Source organism: Dreissena polymorpha, chromosome 13, assembly GCF_020536995.1.
Source record: "Dreissena polymorpha isolate Duluth1 chromosome 13, UMN_Dpol_1.0, whole genome shotgun sequence".
NCBI lineage: Eukaryota > Metazoa > Mollusca > Bivalvia > Myida > Dreissenidae > Dreissena > Dreissena polymorpha.
The window spans coordinates 58,079,203-58,101,669 of NC_068367.1; the positions used below are offsets into that span (position 1 = coordinate 58,079,203).

General features: G+C 34.5%; 1 protein-coding gene across 1 annotated transcript in view; it reads right to left on the reverse strand.

The window, feature by feature from the left end:
• Positions 1–253: 253 nt before the first annotated feature.
• Positions 254–22,467, reverse strand: part of LOC127854915 (transmembrane channel-like protein 7) — a 48,177-nt gene continuing 25,963 nt past the window's right edge. The window contains exons 10-15 of the mRNA XM_052390024.1: positions 21,780–21,877; positions 20,664–20,771; positions 6,751–6,826; positions 4,347–4,477; positions 3,093–3,248; positions 254–675 (exon numbers count right to left, since the gene is read on the reverse strand). Of these exons, the coding sequence (XP_052245984.1) occupies positions 480–675; positions 3,093–3,248; positions 4,347–4,477; positions 6,751–6,826; positions 20,664–20,771; positions 21,780–21,877 (765 nt within the window). The 3' untranslated portion in view covers positions 254–479. The remainder of the gene's footprint in view (positions 676–3,092; positions 3,249–4,346; positions 4,478–6,750; positions 6,827–20,663; positions 20,772–21,779; positions 21,878–22,467) is intronic.

The window sequence follows — 22,467 nt, forward strand, 5'->3', positions numbered from 1 at the left end:
CTAGATTATTATCGTCTTTTCTTTTCTTATAATTAATTACCATTTGCTTTTTTAAGACAATTTGTGCATTCAGTTATGAAATTTATTATATGTTAGGTGAGAAAATTGTCATTTAGCAAATCTATGAACAAGTTCTGGCGAGATGAACAAAATGTTCATGAAAGAATTTATCAGAAGAATGTAAGCATTTGTATTGACAACAACAATGTTCAAAGAAAACATTTATTACTAACCGAAAACAGAGAGAAATATTATTAATATTTGATATAACCGTGTAACTCAGTACAATTAAATGGTATTACAGTAGTAAATGCCTGAGAGTAAATGAGTTGCATATTTATAGACCATCATCATTTAAAAAATATAATTATATAAATCAACTGCATTTAAATAATTGAAAAAAAAACACTCAAAAATAACCCATTTTAGACCATAGTGTTATCAGATTAAATTCAATGCTGGCCTAACGTGACACCATTCTATACTTCTGTCTCTGATTGGATGGAGATGCTGTCGCCACTTGAACGTTCTGCGGCGACACTTTCTGTTGGTGTGCCCCCTAGCTCGTTAATGCGAGCAAACAGGTACTTCTTGTCCATGCCCTCGAGCTTTAATTGATCTTTCATCATGTCCTTGTGGGCAGACTTGAGGGCTGTGCAGTAGTACACAAGCAGGCTGCAGAAACGGAAATGTATCATGTGAACTTTGTCTGTCGTGTAAAGCACAAGTTAACAAGAACACCCAGAGTTTCCTTCTGTATAATACTGGTTGGATAAAATAATTGGATGAAAATATGATACCAATGGTAGAACAAAATAGTTAAACTCTGGAAAAACAGGGCTTAATAAATGTGTATAAAGTGTCACCCCAGATAAGCCTTTGCAGTCAACACAGGCTAATCTGGGAAAGTACTTTCCACCTAGAATGGATTTTCGTTTAGAGAAGTCTTACTTTAAACTAAACATGAAATATTATTATCAAAATTAAATGAGTATGGGTCATCAGGATCTTCCACCAGGCTCCTGCGATCTTACCTAACAAACAGAAAACAACAAATTAAAATTAAGGTTGGAAATAGTGTTCTTGGGCTAGCATATGCAAAGGTGTACCACAAGGGTCCATTTTTGGGCCTCTTCTTTTTAACGTGTTTATAAATGACATTTTCATTTTTATTTATAAAAGCTTACTTTATAATTATGCTGATGACAAAACCTTATCTTTTCATTCACCAGATTTTAATGAAGTTATCAAAGTTCTACAAAATGAAATTAACATCCTGGTTCAGAATTAATAAAATGCTAGCTAATCCAGATAAATTACAGGCCAAAGCAGTAGGCAAAAAATCTTTTAGAAAAAAACCCATCTTACAAAAAGATGAAACGGTAAAACTTCTTAGTGTTGATATTGATTATAAACTTAATTTTGAGGATCAAATTGGGAATATTTTTGTTAAAACGCTGGTAGGCAATTAAATATCCTTAAAAGAATAGGTAAACATCTAAATAAGCTAAATAAATTGACAGTGTTTCATACTTTTATACTATCAAATTTCAATTTTTGCCTAATTGCCTGGCATTTCTGTTCTGAAAACAATACAAGCAAAATGGAAAGACTGCAAGAAAGGGCACTCACATTTGTGAACAATGATTTGTCTTCATCTTACCAAGATTTGCTACAAATATTTAAAATTCCATCTCTTTACATCAGAAGAATGGGAATTATGGCTATTGAAACCTACAAAATTATAAATGGACTTGCGCCTGTGGTTCTTACTTAGTTGTAAAAAGAAATTCCTCAATAAACTTCAGATATTGTAGTTTACAGGTTCTTAGAGTAAAACATCAATCTATGGTAAGCTGTCTTTCATGTGTGGCGCCCCTGTGCTGTGGAATTCCCTCCCAGAAGAATTTAGGTCCAACATAAATTATAACCAATTTAAAACCTTATTCAGTCATGGAATGGAAATGTTTGTAATTGTTATTCTTGTTCCCGGGACAGGGCCACAACACAGATACAGCATACAGCAAATTGAGCTGTTTTGTTTAAATGTGTGTGCTCTTTTTATGCTTTTTGTGCTTTTGGTACTTTTTGAGCTTTTGTTTTGCATGTCACCATTACTGTGCTGAGTTTTAGTGTTTAAATAGTTTGTACTGCTTTTTGCTTATTTCATGACAATTTACATTTTATAGTTGCATTTTTATTTTTGCTAATTTATGTGCTTACAAACTTGTGCTGAAATGCATTATATGTATTTGTCTATGCATGTGACTATGTGTTTACATGTATGCATACATGTGTATATACACAGCTACTTGTATGATGCCAGTAAATGAACATGTTTCATGACTATTTTTTTGTTATGTAATCTGTCTGCCTTAAATCTTATACTACCCACTGCTTGCTTTGCTTGTAAGATTTATTTGCTTGATGCCAGTCCATGAACATTCTTCATTTTTATTTTGTTTGTCATGTAATCTGTTTACCTTATATTTATAACTACCTTCTGTTTGCTCTGCTTGTCAGTTTTTATGTGTGCTTACATGAATGTGTACATGCAACATTTTTATGGCAGTTTTTAGATTTACATATAGATCCAGATCAGCGGTTTCCTGCAAAACAATTTAAATAATATAATGAACAGTCAAATTAAAACTATGATTTTTTAAATAATTTTCAGCATGCTAACATATCTATTAATGCTTTATTTTATTCCATATTTAGCTTTCTATACGCCCGTTTTTAAAAACGGGACGTATTATAGTTTCACCCTTGGCGGGCGGCGGGCGGCGGCGGGCGGCGGCGGGCAGCGGGCAGCGGGCGGTGGGCGAGCAGCGTCTACAGCAGTGTCCGCTCTCTAATTCAAATAGTTTCATCCGATCTTCACCAAACTTGGTCAGAAGTTGTGTCTAGACAATATCTAGGTCAATAAAGAATATGGGCCATGATGGGTCAAAAATGATAAAATCGGGTTTAATGCATGTGCCTTCAGTGCACATGCTAATCTGGGACAACACTTAAAATACATGCACTCAGTGCCATTTTCCCAGAGCCCAGCTCAAATTATTCAAACAGACAACAACACGTTCACTTACATCAACAGTATGATTAGAGTCGCCACAAATGCTGACGATGTCCCCACTCTCCATATGACAGAGAACCAGAAGGAGGCGTTATCTATCTGTACTCTGATAATGTCTGCCGGGGCACTGTACACTCTGAATGGACCACACATGGGCGACGGTTCCAGGCTGTCAAATAAACGCCAATGGTTTTTAGTGTAAGCGTTAGCTCACACTTATGTTACAGACCATATTTTGCAAATCAGTATGTGCTTTGAAACCTCAGGTACGGTATGGAAAGACAACCACTGCCTTTTACAGCAGACGACAAATGTCAATCTCCTAACAGAGTTGTCGTTCGTGCCTCAACATGTGAATGTGATGAACCGCTGTGTATTGGTACACTGCAGAGGGTTTATATGACTAATAGTGTAAAACGAGATTGGCCAGTCTGGTGTTTATCATTGAAATCTGTACATATTGGCTGCTTTCAGAGAAAACGGTGCTTCATGCATGTCAAATAAGATTAGCTTGTGCATACTGATTAGACTGTGCAATGCGCACAAGCTAATCAAGGACGACATTTTACAACAGCGAACACCTACAGTGCTTTCAGCGCTTTGATTACTGAATACTGATGTAACTAGGATCATGTATGTGTGTACGTGACAGATAAATGCTTTGAAAAATACACCATTGGTAGATAATATTAAAATTAAATTGCATTTATTTCAAACCTATGTAATAAATTAACAAGATAATAATCAGCAGATCTAGCACAATATTACATATTTGGTCAACGGAAACCAAAGATAAAACACATGTCCACATTTAACAAAACTTTGTCTCATCATCTATGATAATGGCAGCATCTAAACAAAGTTCAGACGGATTGAATCCTAAGATATCCACTTCTATCACAACTTTGTCATATAATCTGATATCAGCATGAGAACCAAAAATCTTGTGTAATACTAGCAGCATAATGTGATTTGAGATCAATTGAGCAAAAAAAATAAAACTGGTCTTAATACGCTTAATGTCCTTAAAGTGTTCTCTCATATTAGCATGTGAAGTGTGCAAAGACTAATCAGGGAAAACAATTTTCGCCATAACAGGTATTTTGTTAAGAACGGACTATCTTAAAAAACAAACATTATATTGAGGCGGAAAGTGTCAACCCTGATTAAGCTGTGTAGACTACACATGCTGATATGAGACGATACTTTAAGCACATGCATGAAGTCAATTTTACCCAGAGCGAGGCACAATAGGCTGGCTACATACTTGGACAAAACGTAGCCTACAGGCACACAAATCATGAAGAAGGCCACCATGAGGATAATTGTGAAGAATGAGTTTGATTTGGAGGCCGGGTATGGTTTCTCAGGTGGAACTGTTAAGTACATCGCTGACAGCTGAAAAATGAAAATAGCCTTGTTTTGGGAAAACTGCACTGAATGCATGTGCTAAAAGTGGCGTCTCAGATAAATCAGAGACGATACTTTCCGCTTATACTGGATTTTTGTTAAGAAGAAACTTCCTTTTAGAATATTAAAAAGTGCTGTCCCTGATAAGCCAGTGCGGACTGTACTAGATTATCTTTGATGATACTTTACGCACATGCATTACGCCCATTTGTTTAGAACGCAGCTTGAACATGAACGCTCATACAAACATTGGACGCAGATGAAACTAACTAGTAACACTATGCATGCAAGCAATTTGGCATTATATTCACATAAATCTAAACAATAATGTACATACATACAAACTGCTACTATGATTTTGATCTATCTGGAGTTTCATTTAATTGCAGATTTTTTTTATATGAGCTGCGTCATGCAAAAGAGGGTCTTATGCCAAATGTGGCCAGTTTTATTCAAACTAACCTGCGAAAAAGCACAGTCTAGTAAGGAGTTACCCTGTCAACTATCAAGTCATGCAAGGTTTCGTGGTTTCATGATCAGAGAGGGTAGCTCCACACAAGACTGTGACATGCTTGCCTGGAGCTACGCTGGCCACATATGGCTTAAGGACCTTCCTATGGTATTTACATTTCGCAGTTGGTACGTTATGCTAGAGCATGTTCGTGTATTAAAGATTTTAATGATCGTAATCTAATATTAACTAAAAAATTGCTAAAACAAGGCTTTTTGTATCATAACCTAAGAAATAAATTTGCTAGATTTTACTCTAAGTATGGTGATTTAATTTCAAAATATAATGTTTCTTTAAAAGGGCATTTAAATAATGGAATCTCCCATCCATCATTTTATGGAGATGTTTTGAAGCGTGTCCGCAAATTAAAATATGTTAAACCAAATGTTCATATTAAACTTTTCAATTTAATTAACTTGTTTTTATCAAAAGGATACGATGCTTATGTACTTAAAAACACGGGTTTGATGGTTTTCGATTCACTATATCTTTCTTCCCTTAAAATTTGGAATCATTAGTGATATTATAGGCATTTTTCACTGTTGAATAAAATTTTGTCATTGTGTCGTATGAACAAATCTGCATGAATACTACATTATAGGCATTTTTCACTGTTGAATAAAATTGTGTCATTGTGTCGTATGAACAAATCTGCATGTAAACTACATTTGGACTCAAATCGTACATCAAATCATTTCTGTCTTCAGTTGTCAAAACACCTATATACTGTTTGATTCCAATAATGTCGCTTTAATGGTATTACCATTTGTATTCATTTGCTTCTTAATATTAAATCACGTAAACTTGTTTTATTAGTAGCACAGCCCCATTAATATTTTTATTTAGTACTGCCCTTGGAATTTGTTCACGTCATTATGTCATTATGGATTTTTGTGACGTCATACGACCGACTTTCCCAGTTGTAATCTACATGCATAGGTCATTGGGTTTATAATGTTCCATTTTATTTATATTTTCTCTCTGATAGGCGTTTCTTGTTTGATTTAATTATTTTTAATTTGTTTAGCAGTCACATAAACAACCAAGCTATGTAATATGGAATTTTTACACCCATTATTGCTGCTTCTTCCTGTATTTGCGCGATGATTATCTGAGATATTAACTCTATGATTCTACATTCTCAAATCTTTTCTATAAAGAAGGAATGTAGTTGACAATTGTTAATAGTTTTATTTGATCGTTCGTCAAAAAGTTGTAATTCTGTTACTCTTGTATCTTCAATGCAATTGAGTAATTAAATAGTAATTAAATTGAATGCGTTTTAATTCCCTTTTATTATTGTTTAATTTGAGTTACAATGCTATGACGTTAAATTTTATTTACACTTAAATGTATTATGAATATTGCTGGGCCAAGTGTGAGGTTGAGCGCTCTATAACCAGGTTTAAACCCCCAATGCTTTGCATTGACCGTTCCAAGGCGGTGACCCCAGCTTTATTCATATTTTGTGTTTATGTTGGTTTGTATTGTGCTGTATTGTGCTGTTTTGTACTGTTTGGGCAATCGGTCACTTGCCTTAAATAAAGGACCAACTAATTGTTTTTAATGAAAATTCAATACTGCTCCAGCAGCTGGAGTTTCACTTCTTTATATTGAGATCAATTTTGACATGTAGCGCCTCATATGCAAATGCATTATGTGTTATATTTTTGCTTTATAAAAATAGGCTTCTGAATCAGTTTGATTAAAATGTTAGTGCTTGTTACCTGTTAGTTCCAAGGCTACTTACGTATTTGACGTAGAAGATCGTGAAGTAGCATACGACGCTAACAGCAGAAATGAGTGGAGCAAAATAGATACCAATCCTGAAATAGGCAGTCATTTATATTAGTCGAACATCAAAATAGCTATCTCTCCCAAAATAGACTTAGTTATTAAAGACACTTGTTCACAGATTTTTCTTTTACTGTAATTGAATGAATAATATATATCCAATATTTGGAGTAGCCAAAGAGGTCAGTCTGTCAGTCACACTTTTCTGGATCCTGCGATAACTTAAAAATAGATGGAAATAAGGACATTATGCACGTCATTTCATTTTGTTCCTACGTCAAAAATTATGGTGCTATGGCAACAAATAGTCTAGAAATACTGCTGAAAATGGTGGTTTTCTGAATCCTGCGATAACTTAAAAAGTTCTTAATTTTTTTTTTATGAAACTTAAAATATGGATAGATGGCAATATGGACATTATGCACGTCATTTAATTTTGTTCCTACGTCGAAATTCTGGTTGCTATGGCAACAAAACAAAAAAGGTGGAATTTCTGACAATAGTGGAGCCGGTAGTGGACTATATTGCTTGGCAATAGTCTTGTTATATTTTATTTTATACATTTGTACATTAAATGAACATTAAATGTGAACACAACTATTTTGTTACAGAATAATTCATTCAGCACAAAGTTTTGATCTAATAATCATGTTCATGTTCGGATTTAAAAACATATTTGGAAGTATTTTTATACTTATTTGTGAGAAGCTGAATAGGAGACAGTGATTTAGCATAATCATGAAATATACTCTTAGGTTAATGTACAAAAATCTGTGCTGATTCTGTACAGAGTCTGTTCCAAATCTGGGCAGAATGAAGACAAAATTCATTTATTCTGTACAGAGAAGACACAAATACAGAATCTGTCACAAAATCTGCAAAGAAAAAAAAAGTCTTTTCTGGGCAGAATAACAATGAAGCAGAATTTAATCTGTACATATTATTACACCAAACAGAATTTTAACACTCTAAACTTTTTCAAGGCCGATTTATAGCACTACATTTTAGCAAGACAGAATTTAAGTACTCTGTACAAACATGTGACAGAATGTTTCTGAATGTTTATTGTAGGAAACATTTGCCACAAAACAACATTAATGTTCAATTAATACAAAAGTTAACCCATGCAAAAAAGGCTGAAAATTTTGAGCCTGAAATGACACAAATTTAAGGCTGGAACAACTCTGAAAAAATAGGACTTATCCACAAACTCAGCCGCAAGTTTTCATTCCTCAAAATTTGGAGGAAAATAATTAACTTAGATAAATACCATTTGGGATAAAATTGATATATATTCTGGCTCAGGCTTATTTTTCTAAGACCTTATAATTAAATAACTGTGTTATAATTTACCTAACAACACTTACAGAACATGTAAATCAACTATGTATTTAACATATCTTTGAATTTAGGGTCTTAACATTAAACTTGATCAATTAAAGGCTGTATGCAAGTTGAAAATTGTCAAGTAAATGTATCCCTTACTCCTACTCGGATGGGCACTGAGGTTGTTAATCTTGAAAAAGCTCCTGATGGAGGCTTATCAGCAGGGTCTTGAAAGCGCATAATTAACAGGCCATAAAGACAGTTAGCATGCTGGCATATATCTTACTTAGGGCCATATCCAATTACCAGATGCACTTATCAAGCAGACATTTTCATGAAAAATGCGTTTCTCCAGATCCTAGAGTACATTTTATATGAAATGTGCAGGAATTTGAAACCATGGAAATTGTTTTAGAACAATTTAATATCCAATTTAAATTAATAAATGATGTTACACGGATGTACAATGAAAACAATGAGAACACTGTCACAATGAACATTCAATATTATACAGTAGTTTTATACAGTTGTGAGATTAAAGTATGTAATTTTGCCCTAGTGTTCTTCAAGTAAGATGTACTTTTTAAACAAAACAATAAATAGATACTACTAATATTATCATATTATTTTTAAACTTTCGTTTACTTGTATTTAGTTCAAAAGAAGTGAAAAATGTGAAAGATAATTTCAGTTTAAAAAAAAATATATTTAGTTGTAAGAGAATATTAATTTATTAACTGACCACACAATATTAAACTCTGAACTGTGTCATATTATCAATTATTCTACGACTGCACGATAGAACAACCTATTTGTTCATTTAACTAGTTTAATGAAATTATTTCAATATATATTGCCTCCCAATAAACATCACACAAATGAAATCGAATGTACACGTATGAAGTATACACTAACAGATCCATATAATATATTATGCAAGTAAGAGAGTGTGATATAATGGCCGCAGCGTTAAACAGAAACAGCCGAAAATTATGCCTACCGGAGGTGGACGAGCACAGGTAAAATTACCGATGTGAAGTAAAAGCCGCTAAAGTAGCAACACCGCCTACCCAAAATAAAAATGTTCTTGCTCATCAAGCGAACGGGCCAGGAAAAACCATTCACTTGATTTGGGCTAAGCCTAGCTCTACCAATCGCTTGACCATAAATCGCTCAACCAGCGACTATACCGTTACACATCACTTTTTATACCAATGGTCACTTGACCATTAACACAATACCTTTACACGCGTTTTATACCAATGGTCACTTGACCATTAACACATTACCTTTACACACTTTTTATACCAATGATCACATGATCATTAACACAATACCTTTACACACTTTGTATACTAATGGTCTCTTGACCATTAACACAATACCTTTAGACACTCTTTACACCAATGGTCACTTGACCATTACTTTTCAATCGGACATTTAATTCCAATAATAGCTCGATCAGCGATTTCACACTTTTTAACTCGCTCAACCAGCGAGTCCACACTTTAAAACTCGGACATTGAATACGATTTGACACATACAAGTTTTTTCCCCTACGGCATTGCTACTATTTTTTTAAGCTTAACCTTTAAATTACTTGGATATACTACGCATGAAGCCCAGAGTCCATTTTAGCAAATGTGTTGAGTAATTGTCGCTAAGGTTAGCTTGTAGAGATAAAATTTTGTAGAATAAGTACGCATGCCCATCCAACCCCCCGGCAAACAGAATTTTCCGCCACAATAAATTTCACAAATTTATCCCCCACTTGCAGGGCAAATGTTTTTCTAACAAATGCCAGATACACGAAACGACGTGTTTTAGCTAGGGAATGATAACAGACTGTGATTACACAAAAAACAAGTTATTAATATGGTAGACACAAATATGTTTTGGATTTTCGCGAGAAGAGAATTTTCTAAACAATTGCTGTGAAGAGAAAAAGAGACGTTTTGCTAGAATAAAATAACGTGCACAAACAACACCAATAACGAGTAATCATTTTGGTAGAACATGCTATACTGCCAACAAAAAACAAACCAGACTATATATTTTGATATATATGAAAAACATAATACTGTCGTAGTAGAAAACAGACTTGCTGCAGTGCTTTAATTAAAATAGATTATTGTCACACACTTATTATATGATTTTTGTGTACTAAACCAAGATTATTTGTTTAAAATAATGTGTCCATTTTTAACGGAAATGTTCTGAATAAATGTTTGAAAATTATATTGAATGTACTAAGCGCGCTCACATAATCGCCCCTCGTCATGAAATGTTTAAGCGAGACTCACACGGCGCGTCCAAGTTATTGTGCGCTTAACGCCGTCATTCGTGTGACTGACTCGTATTCAGGGGTCGCCCCCGATAATTTGCTAAATCAAGCGTAGATAACGTTTTTGAATGTAGTAACAGATTCCCCAGTAACACCGCACCCCGCTTCGTAATTTGTATTGAAATGAACACTTTATGGAGCACGAACACTAAATGGAGCACGAAAAATCTTCTTAAATTCAATAAAAAACACTACCTGAGTCGGGTTGCAGAAATTGAGTATTGTCCTCCCATTGATTCCATTTGCTTCCTTTGTCTACCGCGAGGCGTTTCCGAAGATTAATCGAGATATAAATTGTAAAAGTTTTTGGCAATCTAAACTCCAGCATAGGCAATTTACAAAAGGCAGAATGACGTCACGTCATATCACGTGGTACGGATACTGCGTAATTCGATTGTACTAACGATCTCGACCGATGCAATCCGTACATAATCGTATCTATAAAAAACCAGTAAACAACAATCGGTTCCGCGAAAATAAATAATATTTATTTATATCCAGAAATTAATAAGTCATATTGTTCCAATGTACTAGCAGTTAATTATTCAATCCAAAATATATTACAAAAGTGATTGAGTTATACATAACAGGTGATAGACATTCACAAAATTTGCTTTATGGGAGTATTTGGTTGCTTTATCTTTGTATTCCCCCAGTTATAAACAAAGAATGCATGGGTAATATGGGGTAATATGATACTACAGACAGATAGTACAGACTCTGGTTCAGACTGTGAGTCAGAAATTTTGAAAATAGAGCTCATTGTTAGCAAGACTTGTTTGTGGCTTTAAAATTTGAAATGTAGTTTCAAAGCAATGTTTAGATTTTTTTAATTTGAAATTTTAATAATATGATGAAATAGTCTTACTTTGATGAACATTCTGAAATAATTAAGTAAAATGTGGAAATCAACATTCTGTGTGTAAAAAAGGCTGAAAAGAGCGATTCAGTGAGATATGATGGACCTTTTTTGAAATCTCTGAACTACTTTACAGGTTTGTTTCTATATTTACTTTGTATTGTTTTCTTACAATATAATATAATATATATATATATATATATATATATATATATATATATATATATATATATATATATATATATATATATATATATATATATATATATATATATATATATATATATATATATATTTATATATTTATATTTATATAATTATATTGTTTTACAGTAATATCTGTTTTGGCGGGTCAGGTAAAAATTTTAAATGAATGCTCAAGCTTAAGTTATCTTTGCAGTATTTCACATTATATAAGAGACATAATGCTGTCAAAGGTGTCTACATGGCTGTAAAGATCAATATCTAAACACTCACGGTGACCTAATAAAATGGCAATATGACTTATACTTAAATTTATTTATTAATCACAAATCTGCCACTTAATGTTAAGTTTTTTTCAATTTTAAGATAGCTAAGGCTGATTCTTTTATGTTGTATTGCACTTTTAAGAAAAAAACACGACACAATTTGAAACACAATTAGATAAACATACAAAAGTGAAAAAGTGTAAATGTTGTGTACAGTGAATTATATTGGCTGGATTTTATGGTTATTGTCATCTTAAATTTTATTTATAGCTATTTCTTGTCATGATACTAAACGTATTGATTTCCATCCTATTTAATGAGTACTTTTATATTTTAATTTTGAAGGTTACACTCTTGCCCCAAGGAAAAATCTACGTAGAACGGAAGATCATAAGGAAAGTATGTACATCAGCTGCCAAAAAGGAGCAAAAGGGGGATATCACCTCATGTATGGACTTTTATACCAGGTTTTTACCATGCACAAGTTTGCCAACTCAGGAGGTCAACAGGAGTGGGAAACCGTGCCCTGGTGATCAGCACAAACCAGCCCTTGAACAAGAAAAGCTGGATTTGTTGAGCGGTAAATTTATACACGTTATTGCATTAATCAAGTATATGTTTTAATGTAACCAGCAAATGCGCAGTAAAGTGGCCGTTAAAAATAGTTTGAAATGGAAAAGTTCTAAATAGCGATATTTCTCACTTTTTCAAACCTATTCTGTTGTAAATATGCATATACTGTAAGTAGATATGGTATTGAATAGAAGGTTTGTAACTATACAAAATAATTTTTTAAATGAAAATACATGCAATATGAAATATATACACTTTATTTTGAAAATATGCCACAGGTATAATATCGCAGCGCGTACAAAAGTGCCCTAATAAAAAAAAAGAAACCTGCCCCTTTTGAATCCTAGCTGGAACAGTGTTTTTTTTCCATTCAAATTTGGGTCCAGTAGGGGGACCAATACCCAATCGAAAAAAAGAATATTTTTTCCCATATGGGACCTTAAAATTAAAAGTGTAGGTTTCCAAAACAGAATAATTTTTTGTAATAAGTCGATACATGTTATTCATCTCCAAATCCAGCTCAATAAGTTGAACCTTAGAAAATATATTATTAAAATCACTTTTATGATCAATTCAATTTTAAAGTATGTGTAAGCAGAAAATCAACAGCATTTATTTTCCAATTTAGTCAAAACGACACGATATGAATCCTAATTCAATGGAAGCCGGGCCTATATGGTGAAAAAAACACTGTTGAGCCCTGGATTAGATACAACGGTTTAAATAGCTGATGATTCGACATAACATTGTTTGAAATAGTTCAATTGTCGCATTACTAATTATCAATTTGCATTTCAGATTGTGTCATAGGATCGGGGAGCAAGAATAGTGGTCGAGTCCGATCGATGACCTAAATAATGCAGGAACAAAGAGAAATTCTTATAGGAGGAAACAATGGAAGAAAGGTCTTGACGAAGAGTGAACTTTTTTTATATTGGCCATGTGTATAGACAGTTTGTGTAAAAATGTGCAAATATTAGAATAGAATAATTTGGTGCCTATATAATGATTATTTTAATTATATGTTTGTTAAGCTTATCTTAAATGTATTTTTGTAATTTGTGTATAAAAGCTTATATTTAATGTATTATTATAGATTTGTTTACAAGCTATAGAATACCGTTAGTGCCATCGTGGTTACACATTAAAATCCAGAGGGCGACAATGCGATAGACTTTATCGACAATGTTCCCGCGCCAGCGAAACAGGTAAACATGAGAGACACGACTCTCAAATACACTACATAACTAGTGGTTTACAATAGGGTTAAGAAGTATTCTCAACTATTGGCAATGCTTATCAGCAAAAGTAATAAATAATCACTTAACACCACATAATCACACATGCATGAAGAATTTACCATCTGCAGGTCAATTATCTGTTTATAGAACATAGTTTTATCCTAAGAATATAATTGAATAAATGTTAAAAGCCCTGTTTAAGCATTTATTGATTCTTAGTTGTAATACTATCTTTTCTTGTAATTTACATAATCTTGTTAGTAACATAATTTAATAAATGTTCTTGTAATTTACGTAATCTTGTTATTTGCATAATTTAATAAATTCTAAGAATATAATTAAATACATGTTAAAATCCCTGTTTAAGCATTTATTGATTCTTAGTTTTAATACTATATTTTCTTGTAATTCACATTATCTTGTAATTTACATAATTTAATAAATGTTCTTGTAATTTACACAATCTTGTAATTTACATAATTTAATAAATATTAAACGACTTCATCCTAAGAATAAAATTGGATATTACTGTTAAAAGCCCTGTTTAAGCATTTATTGATTCTTAATTTTCATACTACTTTTCTTATAATTTACATAATCGTGTAATTTAAAAAATTAAATAAATGTTCATGTAATTTACATAATCTTGTAATTTACGTTATTTTATAAATGTTAAAAGCCTGCATCATAAAAATATAATTTAATAAATGTTAAAAGCCCTGTTTTATCCTTAATTGATTCTTAGTTTTAATACCATATTTTCTTGTAATTTACATAATCTTGTAATTTAAATAATTTCATTAATGTTATTGTAATTTACATAATCTTGTAATTTACATAATTTAATAAATGTTAAAAGCCTTCATCCTAAGAATATACATGAATAACTGTTAAAAGCCCTGTTTAAGCATTTATTGATTCTTAGTTTTAATACTATCATCTCTTGTTATTTTAATAGCGTATATATGTTCTGAACCTAATAACGGCAGTATGCTACATTTGTGTTTTTATGCATAAATTTGGATTTTAGATAAAGAAATAATTAATAACATGGAAACATTTTCATCAAATCCTGAAGGTTTGCATTTAGGAACACAACAATAAAACATCATAATTACAGAGGAATGTATACAAGTCAGTTATAAACTGATATGTACAGCTGGCTGGGAATATCTTTTGTTTACCTGATTCAATTCACTGGCGTTATCTTGTCGATACAGTGTATAATACGATGGCGAAAATGCGATGAACATTCTATCATGTAAAGTTGGAATACAACATTAATTCTAGAATGGACTGTTTCAGCTTCATTTGCTTGGTTTTTACCATGCAAATGTCAGTGGTCATAAAAACAACGATTAAAGCCATAAATTATAGTTATCAATTAAAAATAGATGGACCTTTACTCATGCACCGCATGGGCAAACCCCCTTTGCTCATGCACCATATGGGCAAACCCCCTTTGCTCATTCACCGTATGGGCAAACCCCCTTTGCTCGCGCACCGTAAGGGCAAACTCCCTTTGCTCATAAAAATACGGTGCATGAGCAAAGGGGTTTTGCCCATGCGGTGTATGAGCAAAGAGGGCTTGCCCATACGGTGCTGAAAGAGTCCATTCTATAATTAATGTCGTATTCCAACTTTACATAATAGAATGTTGATAGTACGATGACGACAGTGCGACAATACGATGACGACAGTGCGATAGTTCGATGGCGACAATGCGATAATAAGATGACGACAGTACGATAACGCTATAGTACGATGGCGAAAATGCGATAATATAACGACGACAGTGCAACAATATGCGACAATAAGATATTACGATAATACGATGATGACAGTGCGACACATTGATGGCTAAAGTGCGATAGTACGATGGCAATAATTAGATGACGAAAGTGCGATAACGCGATAGTATAATGGGGACAATGCAATGATACGATGGCAACAAAACGACATGACTATCGAATTGTCGCCATCGTACTTTCGCACTGTCGTCATCGTATTGTCGCCATCGTAATATCGCATTGTCAATATCGCATTGTCGCCATCGTACTATCGCACTATCGCATTGTCACCCTTAAAATTTTAATGAGTAACCACGATGGCACTAACGGTATTCTGTGACAAGCTGAGCAATCTTTTTTAAAGTTATCTTTAAATAAATGTAAAGATACTGTGTTAAACATATTTTGTCATAATTTTGATTAGTTGTTTTATAACCTGAGCACAAAGTGATTATGGTGAACTTTTGCGATCGCCTTTTTTTTTTCAAAAAGCCTTTCCTTATATGGGTTTATTTACATAATACATGTAATCTGATTTCTGTCCATAATCTAAATTGCGCCTGTAATCAAAGTTAAGCCCGTTGTAAGTATTATGCAAGTTTTTTTTCAACCCTTTGTATGCTAAAATGTCGTCTGCTGTATTTCTAAAATTATCATTTTCTTTTAGTTTTTTTCAAAGAATACAATCAGAATAGCAAACAATTTGGATCCTGATGAGACTGTTTGCAAAGGCCTTCAAAATTCGGTTCCAGCACTGAAAGAGATATACTTCATAATGCATAACAAGCATTGCAACAGTGCTTTTAAATTACAAGAATAAGATTTGCAATGAACATGTCATACTGTATATATAATACACACAGTTGTTTCACACAAAATCTAATCTCTTGTATAACTTTAATTTTATAGAAATCATATGTTTAGTAAGTTAGTTTTTATAAGACGTTCAGAAGGAACTATTTAGATCTATATATAAGAAAACAAATGAACCAAACGCATGATTTTACCCATACATGAAATGCCAATATATATTGTTGATTTCAATAGTACATATAAAATGTATTCTAAACTAAAAGTAGAACAAATAAAAAAAGCATCATGCACAAAGCCATTTTAAAAGCACATTTCAGCAGTCTAACACAGCAAACAAATAATAAATAAACAGTTCACGCATAACATACAATATGTGACCTTTACTATTATTTGCTAATATCCAAAAGAAATAATAATTTTAGTAACTTCTGCAAAATATAAAAGTTAAAGCATGTAAAAAGCAGTACAGCTAATAAATTTAGTAATTGCAGAACAAATGTGGTATTTTTTGTTAGTTTTTTTCCATAAAAACAAAAGGGAAAGCTCAAAAACCAGCATGTATAATTCGAAACAAACAATGAGTAATGGACTGCACAAAAAGCTCACATAACAATCAAAATATAAGCCTACAGGTGGCATGACGTCTGAAATCCAGGCTTTACGCTTTTGCAAATATAACAAATAATTACAGTTTTACAGTCTTATACAGAACAAGTCAATACAGTTTTAGAGGCGTATACAGGACAGTTTGTCATCTCAGACCAGTCAATGAAGTGTAAGAGGTTAATACAGGACAGTGTGTCATCCCAGACCAGTCAATGCAGTTTTAGAGGCTACTACAGGACAGTTTGTCATTACAGACCAGTCAATCCAGTTTTAGAGGCTTATACGACATCGTGTCATCCCAGACCAGTCAATGCAGTTTTAGAGGCTACTACAGGACAGTGTGTCAACCCAGACCAGTCAATGCAGTTTTAGAGGTTAATACATGACAGTGTGTCAACCCAGACCAGTCTATGCAGTTTTAGAGGCTAATACAGGACAGTGTGTCATCCCAGACCAGTCAATCCAGTTTTAGAGGCTAATACAGGTCAGAATGTCATACCAGACCAGTCAATGCAGTTTTAGAGGCTGCTTCAGGACAGTGTGTCAACCCAGACCAGTCAATGCAGTTTAAGAGGTTAATACAGGACAGTGTGTCAACCCAAACCAGTCAATCCAGTTTTAGAGGCGTAAACAGGACTGTATGTAATACCAGACCAGCCAATGCAGTTAAACAGGTTAATACAGGACAGTGTGTCATCCCAGACCAGTCAATGAAGTTAAAGAGGTTAATACAGGATAGTGTGTCATCCCAAACCAGCCAATGCAGTAAAAATGGTTAAAACAGGACAGTGTGTCATTACAGACCAGTCAATGCAGTTTAAGAGGCTAATACAGGACAGTGTGTCATCCCAGATCAGTCAATGCAGTTTTAGAGGCTAATACAGGACGGTGTGTCAACCCAGACCAGTCAATCTAGTTTTAGAGGTTACTACAGGACAGTGTGTCAACAAAGACCAGTCAATGAAGTTTTAGAGGCTTATACATGACAGTGTGTCATCCCAGACAAGTCAATCTAGCTTAGAGGCTATTGTAGGACAGTGTTTCATCCCAGATCAGTCAATACAGTTTTAGAGGCTAATACAGGACAGTGTGTCATCCCAGACCAGTCAATCTTGTTTTAGAGGCTAATACAAGACAGTGTGTCATCCCAGACCAGTCAATCCAGTTGTAGAGGCTAATACAGTACGGTGTGTCATCCGAAACCAGACAATCCAGTTTTAGAGGCTAATATAGGGCAGTGTGTCATCCCAGACCAGTCAATCCAGTTTTAGATGCTTAGGACAGTGTGTCATGCCAGATCGGTCAATCCAGTATAAGAAGTTAATACAGGCAAGTGTGTCAACCCAGACCAGTTAATGTAGTTTGAGAGGCGTATATAGGAAAGTATGTCATCCCAGACCAGTCAATCCAGTTTTAGAGGCTTATACAGGACAGTGTGTCATCCCAGACCAGTCAGTGCAGTTTTAGAGGCTTATACAGGACAGTGTGTCATCCCAGATCAGTCAATGCAGTATTACAGGCTAATACAGGACAGTGTATCATCCCAGATCAATCGATGCAGTTTTAGAGGCGTATACAGTACAGTGTGTCATCCCAGACCAGTCAATCCAGTTTAAGAGGCTAATACGGGACAGTGTGTCATCCAAGACCAGTCAATCCAGTTTTAGAGGCTAATACAGGACAGTGTGTCCTCCCAGACCAGTCAATGCCATTTTAGAGGCGTATCAGGGCAGTTTGTCATCCCAGACCAGTCAATACAGTTTTAGAGGCGTATACAGGACAGTGTGTCATCCCAGACCAGTTAATGCAGTTTTAGATGCTAATACAGGACAGTGTGTCATCCCAGACCAGTCAATGCAGTTTAAGAGGTTAATACAGGACAGTGTGTCATCCCAGACCAGTCAATGCAGTTTAAGAGCTTATTACAGGACAGTGTGTCAACCCAGACCAGTCTATGCAGTTTTAGAGGTTAATATAGGACAGTGTGTTATCCCAGACCAGTCAATCCAGTTTTAGAGGCTAATACAGGACAGTGTGTCATCCAAGGTCAGTGAATGCACTTTTAGAGGATAATACAGGACAGTGTGTCATCCCAGACAAGTCAATACAGTTTAAGAGGCTAATACAGGACAGTGTGTCATCCCAGACAATTTAATCCAGTTTGAGAGGCTAATACAGGACAGTGTGTCATCCCAGACAAGTCAATCTAGTTTTAGAGGCTGCTACAGGACAGTGTGTCATCCCATATCAGTCAATCTAGTTTGAGGCTAATACAGGACAGTGTGTCATCCTAGTTTAGTCAATACATTTTTAGAGGCTAATACAGGACAGTGTGTCATCCCAGACCAGTCAATCCAGTTTTAGAGGCTAATACAGGACAGTGTGTCATGCCAGATCGGTCAATCCAGTTTAAGAGGTTAATACAGGCCAGTGTGTCAACCCAGACCAGTTAATGCAGTTTTAGAGGCGTATACAGGAAAGTGTGTCATCCCAGATAGTCAATCCAATTTAAGAGGCTAATACAGGACAGTGTGTCAACTTATACCAGTCAATGCAGTTTTAGAGGCTAATACAGGACAGTGTGTCATCCCAGACCAATCAGTGCAGTTTTAGAGGCTTATACATGACAGTGTGTCATCCCAGACCAGTCAATGCAGTATTAGAGGCTAATACGGGACAGTGTGTCATTCCAGACCATTCGATGCAGTTTTAGAGGCGTATACAGGACAGTGTGTCATCCCAGACCAGTCAATCCAGTTTTAGAGGCTTAAACAGGACAGTGTGTCATTCCAGACCAGTCAATACAGATTTAGAGGCTAATACAAGACAGTGTGTCATCCCAGACCAGTCAATGCAGTTTGAGAGGCTACTACAGGACAGTGTGTCAACCCAGACCAGTCAATCCAGTTTAAGAGGTTTATACAGGACAGTATGTCATCCCAGACCAGTCAAGACAGTTTTAGAGGCTAATACAGGACAGTGTGTTATCCCAGACCAGTCAATGCAGTTTTAGAGGCTAATACAGAACAGTTTGTCATTCCAGATCAGTCAATGCAGTTTGAGACGCTCATACAGGACAGTGTATCATCACAGACCGGTCAGAAGTTAATACAGGCAAGTGTGTCAACCCAGACCAGTTAATGTAGTTTGAGAGGCGTATATAGGAAAGTGTGTCATCACAGACCGGTCAATCCAGTTTCAGAGGCTAATACAAGACAGTGTGTCATCCCAGATCAGTCAATCTAGTTTTAGAGGCTTATACAGGACAGTGTGTCATCCCAGACAAGTCAATCCAGTTTTAGAGGCTAATACAGGACAGTGTGTCATTACAGATCAGTCAATACAGTTTTAGAGGCAAATACAGGACAGTATGTCATCCCAGAATACTCAGTTCAGTTTTAGAGGCTAATACGGGACAGTGTGATACCCAAGACAAGTAAATGCAAATTTAGAGACTAATACAGGACTGTATGTCATTTGAGATCAGTCGATATGGTTTTTTATTTAGAGGTTAATATAGGACTGTTTGTCATACCAGATCAGTCAAAGCAGATTGTAGAGTTTAATACAGGACAGCTCTTTCTTACCGTATCCAATTTATAAGTATAAGAAACTTTTTGAAAACAAATACCTAAAATCATAAAAGCTTGGAGCATTACTTTAACACTTTACACACTTCATGCATATAGCCTGGTTTTCTGTTGGATTGCCATAAATAATAAAATCAAGCAATACCAAATACAAGCTAAATATAAAGCGCAGGTTACATTTTTGCTACCACGCCAGAGTTTGCAGTACATGCTCCATTCCTCATATGCATACAAGAAAAGCATTGCACATGACTTACCATAGCAGTGTTTGAGAGTAAACTAGATCAAGAATATTACTCGGAAGATTAAATTCTGACTGCGCGATTGTTTTAACAAGGCTGCATTGGCACTTGGAGGATATCAATCTGCAAAACAATACGGTATAATATTTATTACAATGCGAAGATTATTATTCAATGAAATTTCCAAAAAGTTCTGACCATAATAATGCCTGGGTGTTCACTAGCCCTTGTACATTTCTGGGCAAATCAAATGCAGGTTGTCCAATTTTTTTCGCAAGACGAAAGTTACATTTAGTTGTGATTAACCTGAAAATTATCATACATGAGCACATGGTTAACAATCAACACAACATTGGCTTATTGTTGATAACAAACATCAAAACCGCACATATGTCATGGTCATAAATACATTTTAATACAAATATCTTTATCCGTAAATTATTTTTAATTTTACCTTTACTCTTTATAATTAATCAAGACCAATACAATTTAACAAATGCATTACATACTGAATAAAGTAAAACAAAGCAATCCGCATTATAACATGCGCAACACAAAATTAGATGTTTACTATATTTCAAAAACAATATTAAAATCATCATGTAAATGTATAATTTGGCAACCAACAAATTAATACAAATGCTTTACATACTGTAAACGAAGAAAAAAGCATTTTAATCTTTGTGTTCATGTATACAAACTTCTTAAGTAACAAAACTTAAAAGTCTGAAGCATGGACATGTTTTCATTCATAACAGCACTTTTTGTTGACAGTCATTAACAATAACAATTAGTTAGAGATTATTCGACATAAATATCATAATCTGTAGTTACATCTCCACGCATTATACGAGTCTCGTTCTGGGAAAACTGGGCCTAACACATGTGCATTAAGTGTCGTTCCAGATAAGCCTGTGCAGTCTGCACGGACTGATAAGGGAAAACATTTTCTGTTTAACATGGATTTGGTTGAAAATAAACTAACTTTAAACAAAAAAATCAATAAAAGCTGAAAGTGTAGTCCCTGATTAGCCTGTGCCGACTGCAGACACTAATCTAGGACGACACTTAGCGCACATGCATTAAGCACCATTTTGCCAGAAGGAGGCTCATATAATCCTAAACACCCACTTTCTGAGTCCGTCCACCCCGAGTGTGACTGCCACGTTGATTATGAAGTCAAAGACGATCAGCTTGTAGAAGGCTGACCCTACATACGTCTCCCAACACTGAAATGTTAAAAATTGTGCTTGAAGGTGCATTAACCCATTCCAAATCAGAAGCAAAGTGGAAATATGTTTTGCAAACAGCATAAAACCAGAACAGTCTGTGAGTAACTCACAGTCTGTTCTGGTTTATGCTGTTAGAACTTAGCTGCCCATCAGAATCTTAAGGTTGGAAATGACGCCTTTAAAACTTAATTCTAGTAAAGAAGATTTTAAATTAAATTAGATTTTTGGACTACAAATGCATCAACGTGTGTTTATATTAGGTAAAGTGTTTAATGTTTAAAGATATAGCATCAAATGTCTGCTTAAAACATTAAATGTGTGATGTTGACAAAAAAAATGTTATATTTTATCTAACTCAATCTTGAGTATTAAATTGATATCCTCCAACGCTGAAATGTTTAAACACTAAACATAGAGATTGATGATGAATGAATCACATATGTAAAAACAAGAGATGTGTTTGCCCCCTTTTGCGCCGCTTTGAAGCCATATTTTTAACCTTTGACCTTAAAGGTTGACCTTGACCTTTCACTACTCAAAATGTGCAGCTCTATGAGATACACTTGCATGCCAAATATCAAGTTGCT